This window comes from Pelophylax lessonae (assembly GCF_965119305.1).
Source record: "Pelophylax lessonae genome assembly, chromosome: 1".
NCBI classification, from domain to species: Eukaryota; Metazoa; Chordata; class Amphibia; order Anura; family Ranidae; genus Pelophylax; species Pelophylax lessonae.
Window position 1 is genome coordinate 247,308,896 of NC_138768.1, and position 18,211 is coordinate 247,327,106.

The 18,211-nt window shown below is 42.4% G+C and overlaps 1 protein-coding gene across 15 annotated transcripts in view; it reads right to left on the reverse strand.

Moving 5' to 3' along the window:
* RIMBP2 (RIMS binding protein 2) overlaps positions 1 to 18,211 on the reverse strand; it is an 855,912-nt gene that overhangs the window by 681,680 nt on the left and 156,021 nt on the right. For 14 of the 15 annotated variants that reach the window (XM_082266906.1, XM_082266905.1, XM_082266902.1 and 11 more), the window contains exon 3: positions 15,208 to 15,315. In XM_082266906.1, the coding sequence (XP_082123032.1) occupies positions 15,208 to 15,315 (108 nt within the window). The remainder of the gene's footprint in view (positions 1 to 15,207; positions 15,316 to 18,211) is intronic. The other variant, XM_082266904.1, reaches the window with a different exon arrangement.

Consider the following 18,211-nt stretch of genomic DNA (forward strand, 5'->3'; position numbering starts at 1 on the left):
GCAACCTTTAATAAATACATTGTTCATCTTTACTGGTTTACACTATGGGTCTCCTTGTTTCTTTTCCCATATATGTGGCTTCCTTGTGTTTGGACCGTGCTTAACCCGACCTGGGAGAGATTGTTTTGCCTCACTTAAGATCCTATCTAGAGGAGTGTCTCAGATATCTATCTCAGCGTATGTGGCCTGACCATTGATTTGGGGGCCGTTTTTTCTGGTAAGCAGTCATTACAGCAGAGTTTGCCACGGGTGTTTTTTCAGTTATTTTCTTCTTGGGAATTTAGCGTCTCCTTTCTTCCATTCACCTTGGATCTCATATATTCGTTTGGAACTTTGGAACTCTGGACTCTTCTAATTTACCATTTTTATGCACATTTATTGATCATATTTGCACTTTTTGGTGACTTTATCATTTTGGAGTTGCACTAATTGTTGTGTTTTATTTTGGTAATCAATTTAACACTTGTTTCAATTTATGTTAGCGTTGCACTATTTGTTTTCCATATTTTCTGATTTATATAGATCAAGTGTTTCAGCTGCTTCACATTATCATTTTTTTACACCTATTCACTTAGCGCAGGATCTTCTTGTTTTTCATTCCCCCTCTCCATTACAAAGGTTAACTGTTTGTTTTGCCTAGTGCGTTTTCTTAACCAGGGATCCATAGAACCCTAGGGTTCGTCCAGAGGTTTCTAGGGGTTCCTTGAGCAATGAGCAATTTTTGCCTCTTAGATAAGTTCTCACTGATACCATTGATCTTCTAAGCTATCTGTAAGGGGGTAATTCTTCCCAATGACCACAAGTGTAAGGAGCATTCTTCCCACTCCCCATCACACTAATGTATCATGAGTTGTAGGTAAAGTATTTTTTATCTGGTGTTCCCTGAGACTGCAAAGTTAATTCAAGGGTTCCTGTGTGTTGAAAAATTTGAGAAAGGCTGGCCTAGGGGATAATGCACTGGTGATATACTTACCTTATTTCTGGAGCCTTGGCAGTCAGCCCTCTGCTCTCTCCGGGTTGTGCTTGGGCCCCTGGCATCCACCCTTACAATGCAGGAATAGTGGTCTCAAACAACCAGGCAGTGAAGGGAAAAGACTTCCATGGGAATGGTTGCATGAATAGGAAAAAGCCTATGGGAGTGAGGAATAAGGTAAGTATATCACCCTATTTATCATTCCATAGACAAAGCAAGTAGGTAATCCATTCAATGGGGAGGGCAATCCACTAGAAGTGTAAATCTTTAAATGGTTACTAAAATACTGCACTCTGCTATTGAACTTTTTCATTTCGATTTGTACGCAAAAACGTAGCTAATCATATTAGGTAATGTATGTGCAGGACGGAGAAAAAAAGATAAGCTCTTGAAGAGAAACTAACAAGCATTACCCATATAAACTTGCCTTTTTTTCTTCACTTAAAGATGGTAATCTCAGTTTTCACTTGAAGGATAAAGAATCTGCCCAAGAATATGGGTGCCATGGAAACAGAATTTACTATCGGAGATACTCTCAACCAATGGTACAAGTAGAGATAAGGGTACTTAAGACAAGTTCAAGTGGCTGTCTTTACCAATGTAAGTTGTAATTAGCACAGCAGTTTTAAAGTTTAGGCAAAAAATAATAATATTTATTATAGTTTTAGATAAGAATAAATCCCATTAATTGATTCAGGGGTTTAGTTGAAAAACAACTATAATAAACATTCAGTTATACAATCAATTTTAGACTTACCAAACCTATGTAATATGAGGATCTACCTAAACTGTTCAATCCTTCTGTATTTAACCAGGAAGGGCCTTGCACTACAAAGCTGTTGGTAGATCTAAAAGCAATTGTGCAGTCAGATTGTAATATGTAGTGAGCTTAACATTGGGTCTCACCTGTCTAAAGATGACCATATACTATACAATCTGTTTGTAAAATCTCCAAGATCTTTACAAACAACACTGGCCTGTGTGATGGACTGTGTGCCTGGAAACTAAAAAGAAGGATGGTTACCTTTGTAATTTATTCACTGAAGTTGGCCACAAATATCTAGAGGTGGCAAAATGTTGTATTTTTTAAAGCTTTTCACCATAAAAAGTGAACTATGATTTGTTGATAATAAGTCTGTGTGCTTTGGACACTATCATTGTTCTGTTACTGCCCTTCAGTAACTTCTCTGGCAGTGGTCCTCATGTTTAGGCACATGGAAATATATCTGGGTTTCATTTAGGGAAATTTGTCTAATCCTTTGTGAAGTTTTAAAACCACAAACTTATATCCAAACCTCACTGAATTATCTCAGGGGAGAAGAGGGGGCGAATCTTGAAAATCAATTCTGTTAATTTTCAAGGCTAATAGGCTGCGGATTACCAAACAGAAGGCACAGGAGCTGGGCTCTGTTCTGGGGATGTGTACCCATGCAAAATTAAAAAAATTAAAAAAAAAAAGTGTGGAGAGAGGCCTCCTTTTAACACAGCTTTGAGGGCAACATGGGAAAACACTAATCCTTTCAATTACATGTATGTGGTGTTATGGAACAGTACAATTCTCAAAGACATTGTCAGTGACATCATATTCTGGTATCACATATTTTGCATGTGTAATAGATTTTTTACTTGAACATTATTACATGGCTTAAATACCGGAGCATCCCAATATGATCACAGATCACCATCCTGGGCACATCTTTAAATGGTGAGAAGATGTTGCGCGCTTCCTGATTTAGGCACTACTGATGTGGTTGTAGCACCCTCCTAGTTAGGTGCTAGGAAAAGTATATGGGGTGCCCTGTTTGCTTATCAGGGGGGCCTTGATTGTTCAGCTAGGCTGTCATGTGTTCCCAGGTGTGCCTGTTGAGCTTGGGGAGTCTCCCCACTGTGTCCAATGAGGGCTCTCATTGGACAGTGGAGGAAACCTGACCAATAGCACACCAGGGCTTGTATCTATCCCAGAGGGCAGAATATGCCGCAATGCATCCTGGGATGTGGTATAAGTCTGAGTGTAGCACATGACAGAGCTTCTTTGGCGGGAAGCAGAGTCCCAGGAGGAGGATGACGGCTGTCTCTCCTCCTGTCAGTGTCAGGAAAGGTGTCCTTAGTGGTCAGCCTAGAGGACAGAAGGTTGAGCTGAGCTGCAGAAAGGGATCCAGTGTGCTGGGGACCGAGTGAAGCTGCTGGGGCAGAAGTTTCCAGGAAAGCAGTGTCGTGAGGAGTACTGTAAACTGCCCAGGGGTCTGCCTAGGATAGGGGACCACTCCAGAAGGTCAGAGGGATACAGGAGCCACTAACCAGGGGGAGGCTTAGAAAGGGGGTGCCAGAGTCTATGCCCTGAAGAGAAGTGTGTGTGTAAAGAGGGTACCGGTGCGGGCCCTGAAGTGTTAAGCGTTGCAGCAGATGTACAAGTAGCTACCTCACAGGAAAGTGTTAAGGGAGTTTCTATAAGGACTTTGTGCCACAAGAAAGTGACAGGAGTCAGTTCACTGCTAACAGATCGCAAGTCAGCGTTCAATAGCGCCAACCGGCGTTGACCGGCATTCAGCCAGCGTCAAGTCAGCGTCAGAAGGCATTTTTTCAGTTGTCCCCCTAATATTGTGCATAGTTGAGCCAGGAGAGTATCCCACTCATCCCTTCTCCCATCCAAGTTCTCAATAAACCAAAAAAACCCAAAGATACTGGACTGATCCTTGTCTCAGTGCTCACACTTGGAGAATATGCCTAACTAAGCTGCTGTTGCTAGCGGTAACCCTGGCGGACCCATATCCAGCAAAACGGCTGGGTATTCTGCTACCTGGTTAAAAGAACCCTAGATTCCCAGACTGTCCTCGTTCTGTACTCATTGAAAGCCCACTTCTGGTGGTGTAGTTGTTGCAGCATGGCCAAGTGGAGTTCCAGAGTGTAGATGTATCATATAATAGGCAATTGGCAGGGAGCTTGTATTAGCACTGCATTTTGGCTAGACAAACTCTTGCTGGGTATGACTGTCTATACTGGCTGCATACTCTTCTGATCTGCCACAGGACATCCTTATAGCCAGGGTACCTAAAGAGGAACTGATGCACCACTAAGTTGAGGACATTTGTCGAATAAGACATTTGTTAACTTTCCCTTCCGAAGGGCGACCAGCAGGTGGGTGCCATTGCTGCTTTCAGTACGGCTCCTGTCCCTCAGGCATAGCTGCAAAACAGTACTGTAGTGTGTTTGAATGGGCAATTGCATAAGCTCTGGGGTGTTTGGGGAGGAAAGTGATGCTTCTGAGGACTCCCCAGATGTAGTCATTGAGAAGAGGGGAGAAATGACTGTACTGTTACCATCACTAAGGTGCAGGATATTGGGCAGCACTACCAGATTTAGTGGTGTGCCCATCTTGTATTCTTTCCAACCGCCATCATGTTCATCCAGTGGGCTTGTGAAGGAGCTGTCATGGTCCATGCTTGCTGAACTACATGCCTATGGTCATATGCACTGTGCCACTGACCAGGTGGTCCAGCACCATGGAAACATTACCTTTCAAATGTGGCAGAGATAGCCTTCTAGGAAAAAAAGTGGCTTGGTAACTGCCACCAGAGTGCAGCAAAGGCCATAAACTCATAGAACGGGGGCAAATGCACCAGCTAGAAAGGCAGCACCTGTAACCTAATGATGACATTAGAGCTGTATATAGGTGATTGTGGTGACTAGTTCCAATAGGTAATGACTAAGCGCTAACATATGCGCAAAACACATCTACCTCTTTGTCCCCTGCGCCATCAACCACTTGTCCAATGAAGCTTCAATAAAAAGGATTTTTGGAAGAGCAGCCATCTGGAATAATTTCCTTCTGTAAAGCCAGCCGTTTTTGCAAAGCAAGCATTAAGACTCTGAAAACAGGGGTGATTAGGAAGCATTTTTTCCCTTTTGCTCCAGCAGCTGTGGAATAGACACCTGTCTGGTCATGCATGCTGTTGGAGACTTTTTGTTAGGAGACTTACTGAGCATTGCCTTATCCTGACCCTCTGCCCTGCTTGATGTGCCATGAGGTAAGCCTCACCCCTTGTCAGACGTCCCTCCTTTTGCTTGAGGCTGCAGAATTTTCAGCAGATGCAGAAAACTGAGGTGCTGCTCCCACTTAACATTTAGGTGCAGATTTATGTGTCTCAAGTCTTCATACATGTGGTACCCAAATGACTGGCATATTTACCAAAGCTGATAAGCTGCAGCAGAGGCTGTAAGCCACAGTGGTGCAGTTAGCAGCAGATGTGTGAAGAAAAGCTGAGCTGCCCAGTCCTTAGAACCAGGGCCGTCTTTAATATTGATTGGACCCTGGGCAAACGTTTTCTTGGGCCCCACATGCAATTTGGCTCTCCACCTTCTCTGAGACATACAATAAACAGCAGCTAGACTCAAAATCAGTTTACTTAATCAGATCAGGCAGCAATTGCAATTGGTTGCCAGAGGTTACAGTGTATCATTACTGCTCACTGACTGACTGCTAGAGGTTACAGCACACACTATGGCTCACTGTTTATTTGCTCGAGGTTACAGCACATGACTACTGCTTGTTGATTGGTTTCTAGAGATTACTGTACAATAATACTTGTCACTGGTTGGTTGGTAGAGGAACATCCTTACCACTCACTAATTGGTTACTAGAGGTTACTGCACATTATTACTGCTCACTGATTGGTTGCTAGAGGTTACTGCACATCCTTACCGATCAATAATTAGTTGCAAGAGGTTAGTGCACATCATTACTGCCCACTGATTGGTTGCTTGCATGCACACCATGGACTGGGGAGGTGAGGGGACCCATCAATAGATAGAAAACTCCTAGGGATACTAGGACTCCTGGGATCAGTGGCATTGCTGTGGAAGGGGGGTGATCAGTGGCAATACTGAGGGGTAGATGGGATCAGTGGCAGTGGTGGGGGGATGGGATTAGTCAGGAGGCAGTACACTGTGGCAAATTCTGAATCATGTAGAGCAAAGCAGGAAATCTTTGGCAAGTATATAGTGGGAGATTCTACACTGACCACCAATGTGAGGGGAGAGTATACACTGACCACCAATGTGAGGGGCAATTTGCACTGACTAAAATGCAAAGGGTGATTTTACGCCCCCCACCAATGTAAAGAGGGATTTCTACACTGACACCAATGTAATAGGAGCATTTTTACCAACCACCAGCGTAAGGGGGAGTTTACACTGACAACCATTGTTGAAGAGACTTGTACTAACCACCAATGTAAGGTGACACTTCTACACTGACCCCCAATGTTAGGGGGGGGGGGATTTACTCTGACCACTAATGTAAGGGCAATTCTGCACTTACCACCACTGTAAAGGGAAATGTACACTGATCACCAATGTAATGAAGAAGTTACACTGACAACCAAAGTAAGGGGGACATTAACACTGACCACTAGTGTGAATGAAAAGATTTACATATCAATTCAGCTGGTCCGCGGCTATTTACATATTAATGCTATACAATTTACATATCATTGCAGGGTATTTACAGGTAAACACAGGGTCTGCAGGTGAGTCATCTGTACATGGCAATAGGGCAGAGCTGGCCAGCTATGGGACTAAAACTTTAAGGAAATTTAAACAGGCATAGTTGGCAAGTATGAGGCAGCTGCTTTGGGCCCCACAACAATGGTGGGGCCCAGGGCAGCTTCCCCTTTTGCCCTGCCTCAAAGATGGCCCTGCTTAGAACTATGCTGATTGGCCCTGGTTATAACAGTAGCATTTACATTTCAGTTAGTTGGAATCCGTGCCTCTGGATGAAATCCTGTCTTGCTGCTGTTCTACCTTTCTCTTACTTTCCTCCTTTACATACTCTGGCACCCATGTTCAATCTGCTACTTCATCATCCCTGTCCCCCTCATTTAAGTCCACTTGGCTGTAACCTGCAGCAACATCACTGCTAATCGCTGCTCTCTGCCTGATATACCCTCCCTCTGTGCACTTGGTGCTCTTTTCCTAAACATCTGATAACATGAATTCTTGTGTATCCTTCTGCAGCAAGTTACTAATAAAGTGTTGAAATAATTTAGCCTACTTCTTCATGCCAGTGTGCAGAGATATGGTAGGATTAGCAGTACAGAAGGAAGAAGATGTGGGTCCATTTACAGCTGTTGCTACTTTGTGCCTGCAAAAAGTAAGATGAGAAAGGCTTTCTGAGCCACCAAACTACCTCTTCTGCATGCTCAGGCTGTAGAGCACGCCCACTGCCAAAAAGAAAAGGCAGATGTGCCATGTCTGTTGATGGCGCAACCCAACTACCACTTTATCCTACAAATGCTTGCCCTCTTCAGCAGTTAGACGTGCAGAAATTATGTAGAAGACACATCTTTCTTGTAATAGATTATTTCTTGAACATGTATGTTTACATCTGCCTGGTGTGTATGTTTTTACCTGTTCTCCTTGTCTGCAGCACATAACACCTACTTGTACAGCAAATTATTGTGCACAAAAGTACCACATCTTTATTCACTTTATTTCCATAGCTAATAATAACGTTATAAAGTATACATAATGTCAGGCAGGCCTAAAGGGAGAAATTGTTGTATAAAAAATCAGGTGCGCTAAAATGGTATGTGTCACAGGTGGAATTGACACTATATAAAGTGTCACTCACGCCTCTGGGATGTGTGCCGAGTTTAATATACAATGAGCTGTATATCTACTATAAATGAATGTGCATCAAAGTGCAAAAACCATCTGTGTTGGGTGATAATCAGCACTCTACTTAACAGTTACCAGTGCTAGTTGGGTGAAGGTGTCCACAATCACATGTGCAGGTGATACCTGTTCCTCCAAAACAAACCACAAAGCAAAAACCCTCACCGGGGTTGTGATAAATGAACAATAATAATCCACAAACGTAGATACAGGTGACAAATCAAATATCTGTGAGTAAATAACTCACGGGGTTATGACACTCGGTTCAAGGGATAACACCACTGTGAAATGTGTGAAGAAAAAAGGGGAAGTGTCTCTAGTCCCAATTGAATTCCCACAGGGATGTAGAAAGATCCTAGGGAAGAATCCTCTTGAGGCTATCAGGTGTAGACAGATCCGACCACCTTAGTGAAGACTAGCCCCTTACCAGAATGGAGAAGGTATGAAAGCGTTCATATCAGCTCCGATGTAAACTAGATGCTCAGGAGAGGGGAGCGAAGTTACTCAGATAGGGGGGGTTCAGCCTCTTACCAGATCTTGACAACAGTAGGGCTGATGTGCACACTCCTATACTGGTGAATCCCCTCAGTCCTGGCACTCTGGGCGGTATTCCTCTTGTAGCCAAAGCGAAGTCTCCCCGATATATCTCACAGAAAGAGAAGCCAGACCATAGTGAAGTACCACTAACAATTTATTGTGAATACAATGTGATGCACTTACATTTGGCAGACTTGTTCTATCGCTGGAAAACAACTCCTGGTACGAGAGAGGCCGTGGCCGCCTGCAGCGCGGTCCGCGGCAACTGGTGATAACGATGCGGCGCTCCTCTCTGACGCGTTTCCTCCCAAATCGGACGTCAACGGAAATAGGAGATAGCTCGCATTGTCATCTTCCGCCCTTATATGTGCCGATGCAGAGTAAGCTTCCGGTGTCTGCAGAGCATGTCTTACTCATACTACTGGACCGGAAGTCACTAAATGACCGGACTTGTTCAAAGATTCTAAATTTGGGTACGCCAAGCTTGCTGGTAAGGCAAAGTAGCGTCACCCTCCACCAGAATTGTCCCCGATCTCAAATTAGGCTCAATTAAGACGTGACTCTCGGAAGCTGGGTCTGTTCGGCTGCAATATTGGATAAAACAAAAGAAGAGGATTGGCATCCCCTATGCATAGGGGGGGCCCATAGTATCCTCTATATATTCATGGTGATACAAGCTTCTTTATTAAACCTCTTATTTTAAGTATAAAAGGAAAAGGATTAAAAAACTATTCTTAAAGAGGAAGTAAACCCTCCTCAGGAAGTTGTACCTATAGGTAAGCCTATGATAAGGCTTACCTATAGGTACTGTAAATATCTCCTAAACATGTACGGTTTAGGAGATATTTACCTTTAATGCAGCCAGTGACGTCACTGGCGCATGCGCTCTGAAGGAACGGCTGATCGTGCCGTTCCTTCAGAGCCCCGTGCCGTGACCGTCGGCTCCTGCGCGCGTGCGCAGGAGTGACGTCACCGCGGCTCCGGCCAATCCGATGGCCGGATGCCGCGATCCCGGAAGACGGGCGACTGAACATGTCGCTCGTCATACAGGTAAGAGAGCGGCACGGCGGGGGCTCGTTCTAAGGTAAGTATTTCATAATGAGCTAGTATGCGATGCATACCAGCTCATTATATCTTTCTCTTGCAGGTTGTAAAAGAAAAAAAAATTTTTTTAACGAGTTTACAACCTCTTTAAAGGAATAAAATTGTTAAATATAAAAAGTTAAAATAATTAAAATAATAAAATATTCCGCATGTATATCTGTAAGGTGCAAGGGAAAGACTTGGGTGTATGGGATAAAGGAAAATCGAGGCAGGTCTGGTATATCTGACTTAACTCATCTGTTGTTAATAAATGAATTAATATCTAGTTCGACGTTATGTCCTAAGGGGCGGGAGCTTCTTAGTTGGTAAATCCAAAAGGTTTCCCTCCTAGATATGGTTCTCTTCAGATTGCTCCCATGCCAGTGAGGAGTATACTTCTCAATCACTGTCACTTCCGCATCTTGATGGTTTTTGTGGTGATGCGTCAGGAAGTGTTGGGACAAACTATGGCCAGGGAAGCCTTTTCGAATATTCGCCAGGTGTTCGCAAACACGGATATTGGCTGTTCTGATGGTACGACTTACGTACTGCTTTTTACAGCTGCACGTAACCAAGTAGATCAAGTCAGTGTGACAGGTGATGAAATCTTTTATGGGAAATTTTTCCCCTGTCACTGTTGATACAAAAGAATTGGTCCTTTTGGTTTTGGCGCTCCGACATAAATTGCAATTCCTGCATGGAAAATATCCTTTTTATATACACAGGCCTAAAGGGAGAGGCAGAGGTTCTGCATGGGGATACCTCCCATATAACTTTATTATTAGCTATAGAAATAAAATGAATAAATATGTGGTATTTTTGTGCACAATAATTTGCTGTACAAGTAGGTGTTATGTGCTGCAGACAAGGAGAAGTAACAGAAAAAACATACAAACCAGGCAGATGTAAACATACATGTTCAAGAAAAGATCTATTACAAGAAAAATGTGTCTTCTACATCATTTCTGCACGTCTAACTGCTGTTTGACATCAATGGACATTTTTTATTAAATAAGCCTGCTTGAGACACAATAGTAAATAAAATTCTTGCAAGATTTTGATCACCTCTGAGTAGCAACAAAGTAATTGACAAAATATAAGACTAAACATTATTTACACATAAAAACATATAGGATACCAACTGGCCATATAGATTGAAATGAATCTTGGTGAAAGGCAATATTCATATTTAAACTCCTTCCCATCTCATAATGGGCCACGATAAATTACAGAGTATCAACTACATGCCATTCACGGGTCAGGGAACTGGAGTCTTGCTAATATTTGAATGTTCTGCATACATAAATGAGAAAAACAGATCAAAAGGGTAATGTGGTTTATTTCATAATGGCACACACAGATGATGTGCTAAACACACAAATTGCAGAAATCAAGGCTGACTGATGTTAAATTGCTTTAAAGCTTTTGAAGCTTTTACAAACTGTATAGGATTAAACAATAATTGTCGTTGCTTTTTTTTTTTTTCTTTTAAGAAATGATGGCAAATTGCAGCACAGAAAAGACACTACATTGTCAGAGACTAGAAACCAGTAATCAAAGAAAAAGCTAATCAAAGCATATTCACATCCATATTTAGGTCCTAAAGAATTATTTTATTTGTTATGTAGGTTGGTAGATGGTGTAGAGGTAGAAGTCATCATCCACTTTGGCTGTTAGGTTCTTAAAAGGTAGGTCTACCAAAAATTGATTAATCCTAAAGTTGTTATAAACCTCTGACATTAAATATGAACAAAGCATATCCTTCTGTAATGTGTACTTGCCTCAATTAGGAGCACTAAGTGTCATTTCTGTCTGCCGCTTCATTCTTATGCTATCAGCATGAACCACTCCTGACAAGTTTTCCTGACACCAAGAGAAAAATGAGGACAGGGGAATCAGCTCCAGCAGATTAACAGCCTGAACACTGTTCCTGTGAGCGGTATGAAGGGGGGGGGGGGTGTTCCTTCCCTCCAATCAGCTCTCAGACATCTCCTTGCTGAGCTCTGCAGAGTGTAACTTCAGCTCTCTGCCCCCATTTTTCTGAACTCTCAGACAAGCTTTAAAAAATTCTGCACTTTGATTGGATGTACAGAAGAGAGGGTTGCAGATAAACATGCACAACTTATGTAATAGGCTTTGTTTCATCTTTGTGTATTACCTAAGGCCAGTCACTTCACTGGGTATATGTAAGGATACCATGTAAATGAAGAAGAAAGTGGCACTTCCAGACCCAGGAACTTGGAAACTTGAGTTTGTTTCTTCAAATCATAGGTACAACATCAGACAAGACTGCAAGACAGACTGGACAGCAGACGCGTTTCACACCTTGTGCTTATTCATTGCTGATCAGCAATGAATAAGCACAAGGTGTGAAACGCGTCTGCTGTCCAGTCTGTCTTGCAGTCTTGTCTGATGTTGTACCTATGATTTGAAGAAACAAACTCAAGTTTCCAAGTTCCTGGGTCTGGAAGTGCCACTTTCTTCTTCATTTACATGGATTCCTCAGGTCACGGACCTTGGTGAGCACCCATTCCTACAGGACTGCCACAGCTGCTCGGGATCTATCTGGCTCAGCTGAATGTTTTCAGAGCGGTGATTTGTTTCATTTTGGTTTATATGTAAGGATATACAGTCCCTTTAAAGTGGTTGTATAGTCAGGTTTTTTTTATCCTAATGCATTTTATACATTAAGATAAAAAACCTTCTGTGTGCAGAAGCCCCCCTAATACTTACCTGAGCCCATCTCTATCTAGCAATTTTGCAGAAGTGTCTCCGCTGTCCTCCCTCCTGATTGGCTGAGACGGCAGCGCGGTGTCATTGGCATTCACTGCTGTCAATCAAATTCAGTGAGCCAATCAGAAGAGGGGGGACCGGGCCAGGCTGCAAGCTCTGTGTCTGAATGGATACAGGGAGCTGTGGCTCGGCTCGGGTGCCCCCATAGCAAGCTGTTTGTTGCGTGGGGAAATAATCAGGAGGGAGGGGCCAGCAGAGCTGAAGAGGAACCTGAGAAGAGGAGGATCTGGGCTGCTCTGTGCAAATCCACTGCACAGAGGACGTAAGTATGACATGTTTGTTATTTTTAATAAAAAAAAAAATTTACAATCACTTTAAGTCTCAGTGACACTTGCATACCAGCTGTGCTACTTAGTTTTTTTCATACCAATATTGTTGAACTAATCAAGGAAGGGGATAACAATTCCAATTAGTTATTCAAGCAATAAAAACTGCACTATAAAACCCTGCAATGCTTAAAGGGCCCAGTTCTTGTTATATAATAATTTGCGTACATTTGTGACAGGAGGCCAAGCTGTACAGAAAAGAGGATGGCAAAAGAAACAGGCATGCAAATGCAATCCAGTTATTCTTTGATTATTCTGGTCACAATTTTGGCACAACTACCTAGGCCGTCTTTAACGCAGGCCAAAGAGGGCAGCTGCCTCAGGTACAATCACTGTTTTGGGGTCCGAAACAGCTGCCCCTGGAGCCCACGCTGCTCACACTTTGGGAGCCACCCTATGATGCCACGGTCCTTGAGGTAGCAGTAATCCACAGAGAGCAGGGAAGGGGTGGAAGCGCCACTTACTCTCAAACCCTACCCTGATGCACTTTGTATGGTCAGGAGAATATCGAGGCTGCAGGTGCAGCTAAGTAACGGGTTCTTGATTGGGAGAGGCAGCTCTGAGATCCCCAATTTGATGTGCAATTAAACTGGCTGCCTGTGGATTGTCTGATGAGGCTGCACTGATGGACACTGATAGGCTGCACTGGTGGGCACTGATGAGGTGGCACTGATATACTGCACTGATTATCAGTGTAAATGTCTCCTATCACAAAAAAGCTACCTTTCTTCAGACAGTGACAGTGCTGAGGAAGGAAAATGAAGGAATCAACATATGTTTACATGTGATCAGCTGTGATTAGACATAGCTGATCACATGGTAAAGAGCCTACTTCATTGGTTTTTAACCATGATCAGTGATGGGCTGTGTCTCACCACTGATCGCCGTGCTGCGTGTCAATAATGGGAGGATGTCATATGATGTCCTCCCAGAACAAGAGCAGTCCCACCCACCTGTCATTGCACCATAGGCCGGGTGGGAACCAGTTAAATGTTAGTCAGGCTGAAAAAAGTTATACATCCATCTATGCATTTAGGTAAAAAACTTTTAGTGTGCAGCCCCCCCCCCCTCTCACCCCCCTATAACTTACCTGAGCCCAAGCCTGATCCAGCAATGTGCATGAGAGCCTCTGCTCTCCCAGGTATCTCCCTTTTCCTCTCCCTCCCCATCAATCACAGCCAGTGAGGAGGGAGTTGGGGGTGGGACTGAGCCATACTCTGTATGTGCCCTTGATGGGGGGGGGGGCCAGTTAATAATAAAGACGGCCTTGAAAACCACTATGTTCAAGTTTGCAAGTTTAACCGAAGAGAAAAGAAACACGGAGACAGAAAACAGCAGTTCCAGGTTTCCTTAGGGGAACAGTAACAATAAGACTAGTTTTATCCGACCCCTTCCCCCCAAAGAGGTGTGGTCTGGACAAAAAGAAGGAACAATTGACAGTTTCCATACTTATAAGAAGGGTATTCAGTTGTTTAGGCACAATCTCAATTTCCAAAGGTATGTCTACTGGCTGCCAGTTTCTTAGGCATGCACATTCACCTGAGCATACATAATATAAGTGAATGGAGGAGGGAAGAGTGGACAGAGTAGCATTTTTTCAGGGTGGGGCAGGAAGGGGGGGGGTCACAATGACAATCATGCAGCATTTTCAAACAAATCCAGCCTGTCTTTTTCCACACAATGTGATCGCCTGTCATAAAATTAGGGCCAGATTTATTCAGCGATTCAATAAAGGTATATAATAATGACACTGCCTTCTGAATAGCATACTGTGAATCTATGCAAAATAAGTAAAGACTACACCTTTATAGTACTTTGTGGTATGAACTGTGAAAATGTAGAATAGTCTAAAATACTGGTCCCATTGACTTAAAAAATATCCGGATGCATTTCTAAAAGCAAAAAATACATACGGCTAATAAAATTTACATCACTATGCTTTTTTTTCTGCAGAAGGAAACTGGACTATGCTTTTTAGGGTTTTTTTTTTTTTACTTGTTCAGGATGAAGTGCAGGTTGTTTTTTTTTTTTTTGTGTTTTTTTTTTTTTTTTATGGAGTTGAACACATCTTTCAACCTGTCTGGGTGAACGAGTGGAAAGGGCTGAGAGACGTAAAATATGATGAAGAGAAAACCAACTTTTGTGACCTGCTGCCAAATTAAAGTGCAAACAATTCTGGCTTGGGAGGCTCTTTTTATACCTTTTATATGGTCACTGTAAGGGGAAAAGCCCAGGAGCAAATGCAAGGTATTCTTTGAATTTAAAAAAAGAAAAACCTTTTCAGTTAAAATAAAAACAACAAAAAACAAAGGTAGTATAGCTTGGCTAACCCATGCACCTTATTCACTATAGCTTTATCATTGCTGATTACAAGCATGCTGGTATCTTATGTATGTAAAATGGTAGAAAGCAGTTGTATACAGTTCCAGAATGAGCCACCTACCCACTCACACTGTGTCAATCTCCTAAAGTCCAACGAACTCTAATTCCATAATTTATATAGCCTACATGCTTCTAGCGGTGTCAGGGCAGAACTGATTGCAGTTTTTTGGCAAAGCATGTTATAGCAATTTTCCATGCACGAATAGATTAGGAGCTACCAATTTCAGTGTATACAACCTACTTGAATGGAGTACTTCAAAATACATCCAAATAACACAAACCCAGGAATCAACACACATTAGGATAAGTATTTGCCAAGAAAGGTAGTGTGCACAAGCCTTCAGTCTCAATACCAAATGGCTTTCTTTTTTTTTTTATTGTGGGAATTTAAAATTTGGGTCTTGGCTGTTCACATAATAAGGTCTTCTAGAAAACACATACCTTGTTCTTTGTGAATTTGGATACATTTGGCTTTTCAGATTCCTTGCCGGTTGTTTTCTGGTTTGGTTGCTTTGCGGTACAGCCTACTTTACTGATGTCAGGTTTCTGCTGTAAAATAAAACAAAGAAATAAAACTCATTCATGGAAGCTATAATGTTTCAGTTTCATTTTACTGTTTTAAAGATTCCCCTGATAAAAAACAAATTACAACAAATTACTTTTAAAACAATTTTAACCACATAAATACCGATCACTCTCTTCCTGCCCAGGCCAATTTTCCAATTTCAGCGCTGTCGCATTTTGAATGAGAATTGAGCTGTCATGCAACACTGTACTCAAATTAAATTTTATCTTTTGGGGATAAATAGAGCTTTCTTTTGGCGGTATTTGATCACCATTGAGTTTTTTATTTTTTTGCTAAACAAGCTAAAAAGACCGAAAAGTTTGAAAAGAAAACGTTTTTCTTAGTTTCTGTTTTCATTTTGCAAATACGTAATTTTTCTTCTTCACTGATGTGCACGGAAGAGGCTGCACTGATAATCAGGGCACTGATGATCAATGCCCTTATTATCGGTGTAAACGATGTACCCACTGTGCCCTGTCAGACTTCCTAGTAATTGGCTCTCCTTTCTTCACACAGAGACAGTGTTAGGAAAGAAATGCAGATAAGCGGCAAGTCTGTTTACATGTGACCGGCTGTGGATGGACACAGCTGATCACATGGAAAAGGGCCCCTATAATTGGCCCTTTACCATGATCTGTGATCAGCTGTATCCAATGGACACAGCGGTCACATAGCGCGCTCAATGTGTGCCTCAGGGGATGTGCGGGAGGCGCACACTTGGGAGGACGTCCATTGAGGCCCTCTCAGAACTGGAGACAATGGAAATATTTGCCAGCACACCACGGATCTTCAAGTTGAGTTCAAAGGTTTTTTTGTTTGTGATGTGATTATGGTTCAATAAAGAAAAAGTTTGGACTTGAAAATCCATAGTGTGCTGGCAACACACCAACAGGTGGTTGCTGCAGCACCCAGTATCTTGGAGCATTTTCTATGAACGTGTACGATGGGAATATGGATGGTTATCCAAAACTGGAGAGCTGCATGGTATGGAAGGGGTTAAAAATGTCTTTTTTTTTTTTTTTTTTTTTAGTCCGTAAGGAAAATATATGCAAACTGTTTTACATTCCCTTTAAAATATCAACATACATACTGTAAAAACTGAGTGGCAGCAGCAATGGATAAAGTCATGTAGACACATATTTCCAGTATGTTTGGCATCATGCCTCGCTGTATATAGTTCCTTAGGAAAATATTTTTTTTGTGAATCTTCTGCTACATGGAGATCCTGCCAGGTTAGCCCCATGCTAATGGGGTGTATGATTTTCTGTAGGATCTTGCTGGCAGTAGGAGATCGTGGAAAGGAGAAAGTATGAAGATACAATGGTGTTTGATTATGCCACCAGCAGAACAACTGCTGGTGGCACTATTATTATTATATAGGATTTATATAGTGCCAGCAGTTTACGCAGTGCTTTTTGAATGGTGTAGTTCCCAGTGTCCACCAACAGGCATCTCCTTGCAGCCAACTGGTGCCAGAGATTGGTCTTATCACCACCTGACGCTGGCTGCTGGGAGCCTATTTAACCCCAGCTCAGGATTCACACAGCACCCCAGTATTTGATATGTATCCCCCTTCCTACTTGTATCCTGAATCTTCCTGACCTTATATTTTATGTTACAATCCATTCTGACCATCTATCTGGTCCCACCAGTCAACAGATAATAGACTATTGGTTTCCTGATAGATTGTAAACAGGGGATAGAGGGAGCTAAGCATAAGCTGATCTTGAACCATTGGGAAAATAGATATAATGGGGCTGAGTATGTTGTGGAAATTTTATTAATATTTTTGCGGACATTTTTCAGGAAGTGTTTTATTTAAATTGCCATTATGTCTCCCAGTGTCAGTTTACTGGTAGTCACTATGCACAGCAAATATGGCTTTAACTGGCATTGAGGAAAGACTGTTAGTTGTGGAAACCTTCCATTAAATGGAGACTGCATACCACTCACCTTATCTCTCGAGCGGCGAGCGCTCTTAACCGGCTACTGCTGGAGCAAACGCTGGTCTGGATCTATGGCAGTGCAATGCGAACTCCACTGCGCAAATGTATATCAGCCAGCCGGGGCCCCTGTATGCACTGGCGGAGATATGTTTGTGATATGGAATTATTATCATTTTGATAAACATCTGCCCTTTAGCTGGAATAATGGTTGGTGGCTTTCTATTATGCTTGATCCACATGATTGAAATACTGCTGCTATTTTCCTTCGCATATATGGTCCCATTTACTGGAATAGTAGCATAATCACTATCAAATATGGCTTTTATGAACTATGTTACATAGGATTCACTCTAGCACATTATGACGGGAGTGAATGCTTATGAATTGGCATGGCCGAATCCATGAGTATCCACGATAGTGTTTGGCAGCCATTTTTAGTCATTGTTTCGCTTTCACTTGACAGTTGGAAACTCATGCACACGGCCGTGTTTGTCCATAAACATACACTCCCCTTTCCTATTGTACTTTTGAAAGTATACATGTCTGTCAATTGGTTGTGTTGACACCACCACCCCTGTAAACCCCTTTTGTTCTCTGACTGTAAAATAAATAAGAGCGCTGCCTTAAGCAGGGCTGCTTCTATGGACATCGACCATGACACAGCTTATTGCCTGTTTTCTCTCTTTGTCGCCGAGCGCTTCGATTTCTTTATACAAAAGAGCTGTACATTGTACTTTTCAGTACAAGGGATTAATGGCGCTCGGCACGTATTAATATCCACAAGTGCCCTTTTCAGCACAGCAAAGTTTTCAGCGCACCAAGCAAATTTCTTTGCTCCAAACTCCATTAATTCCCATAACAAGTATAGTGGGGGAAAAAAGGGGAAGGTAATTGTGGATAAGAGAGATAGAGGTACTGTGCAGAGGCTGGTTGT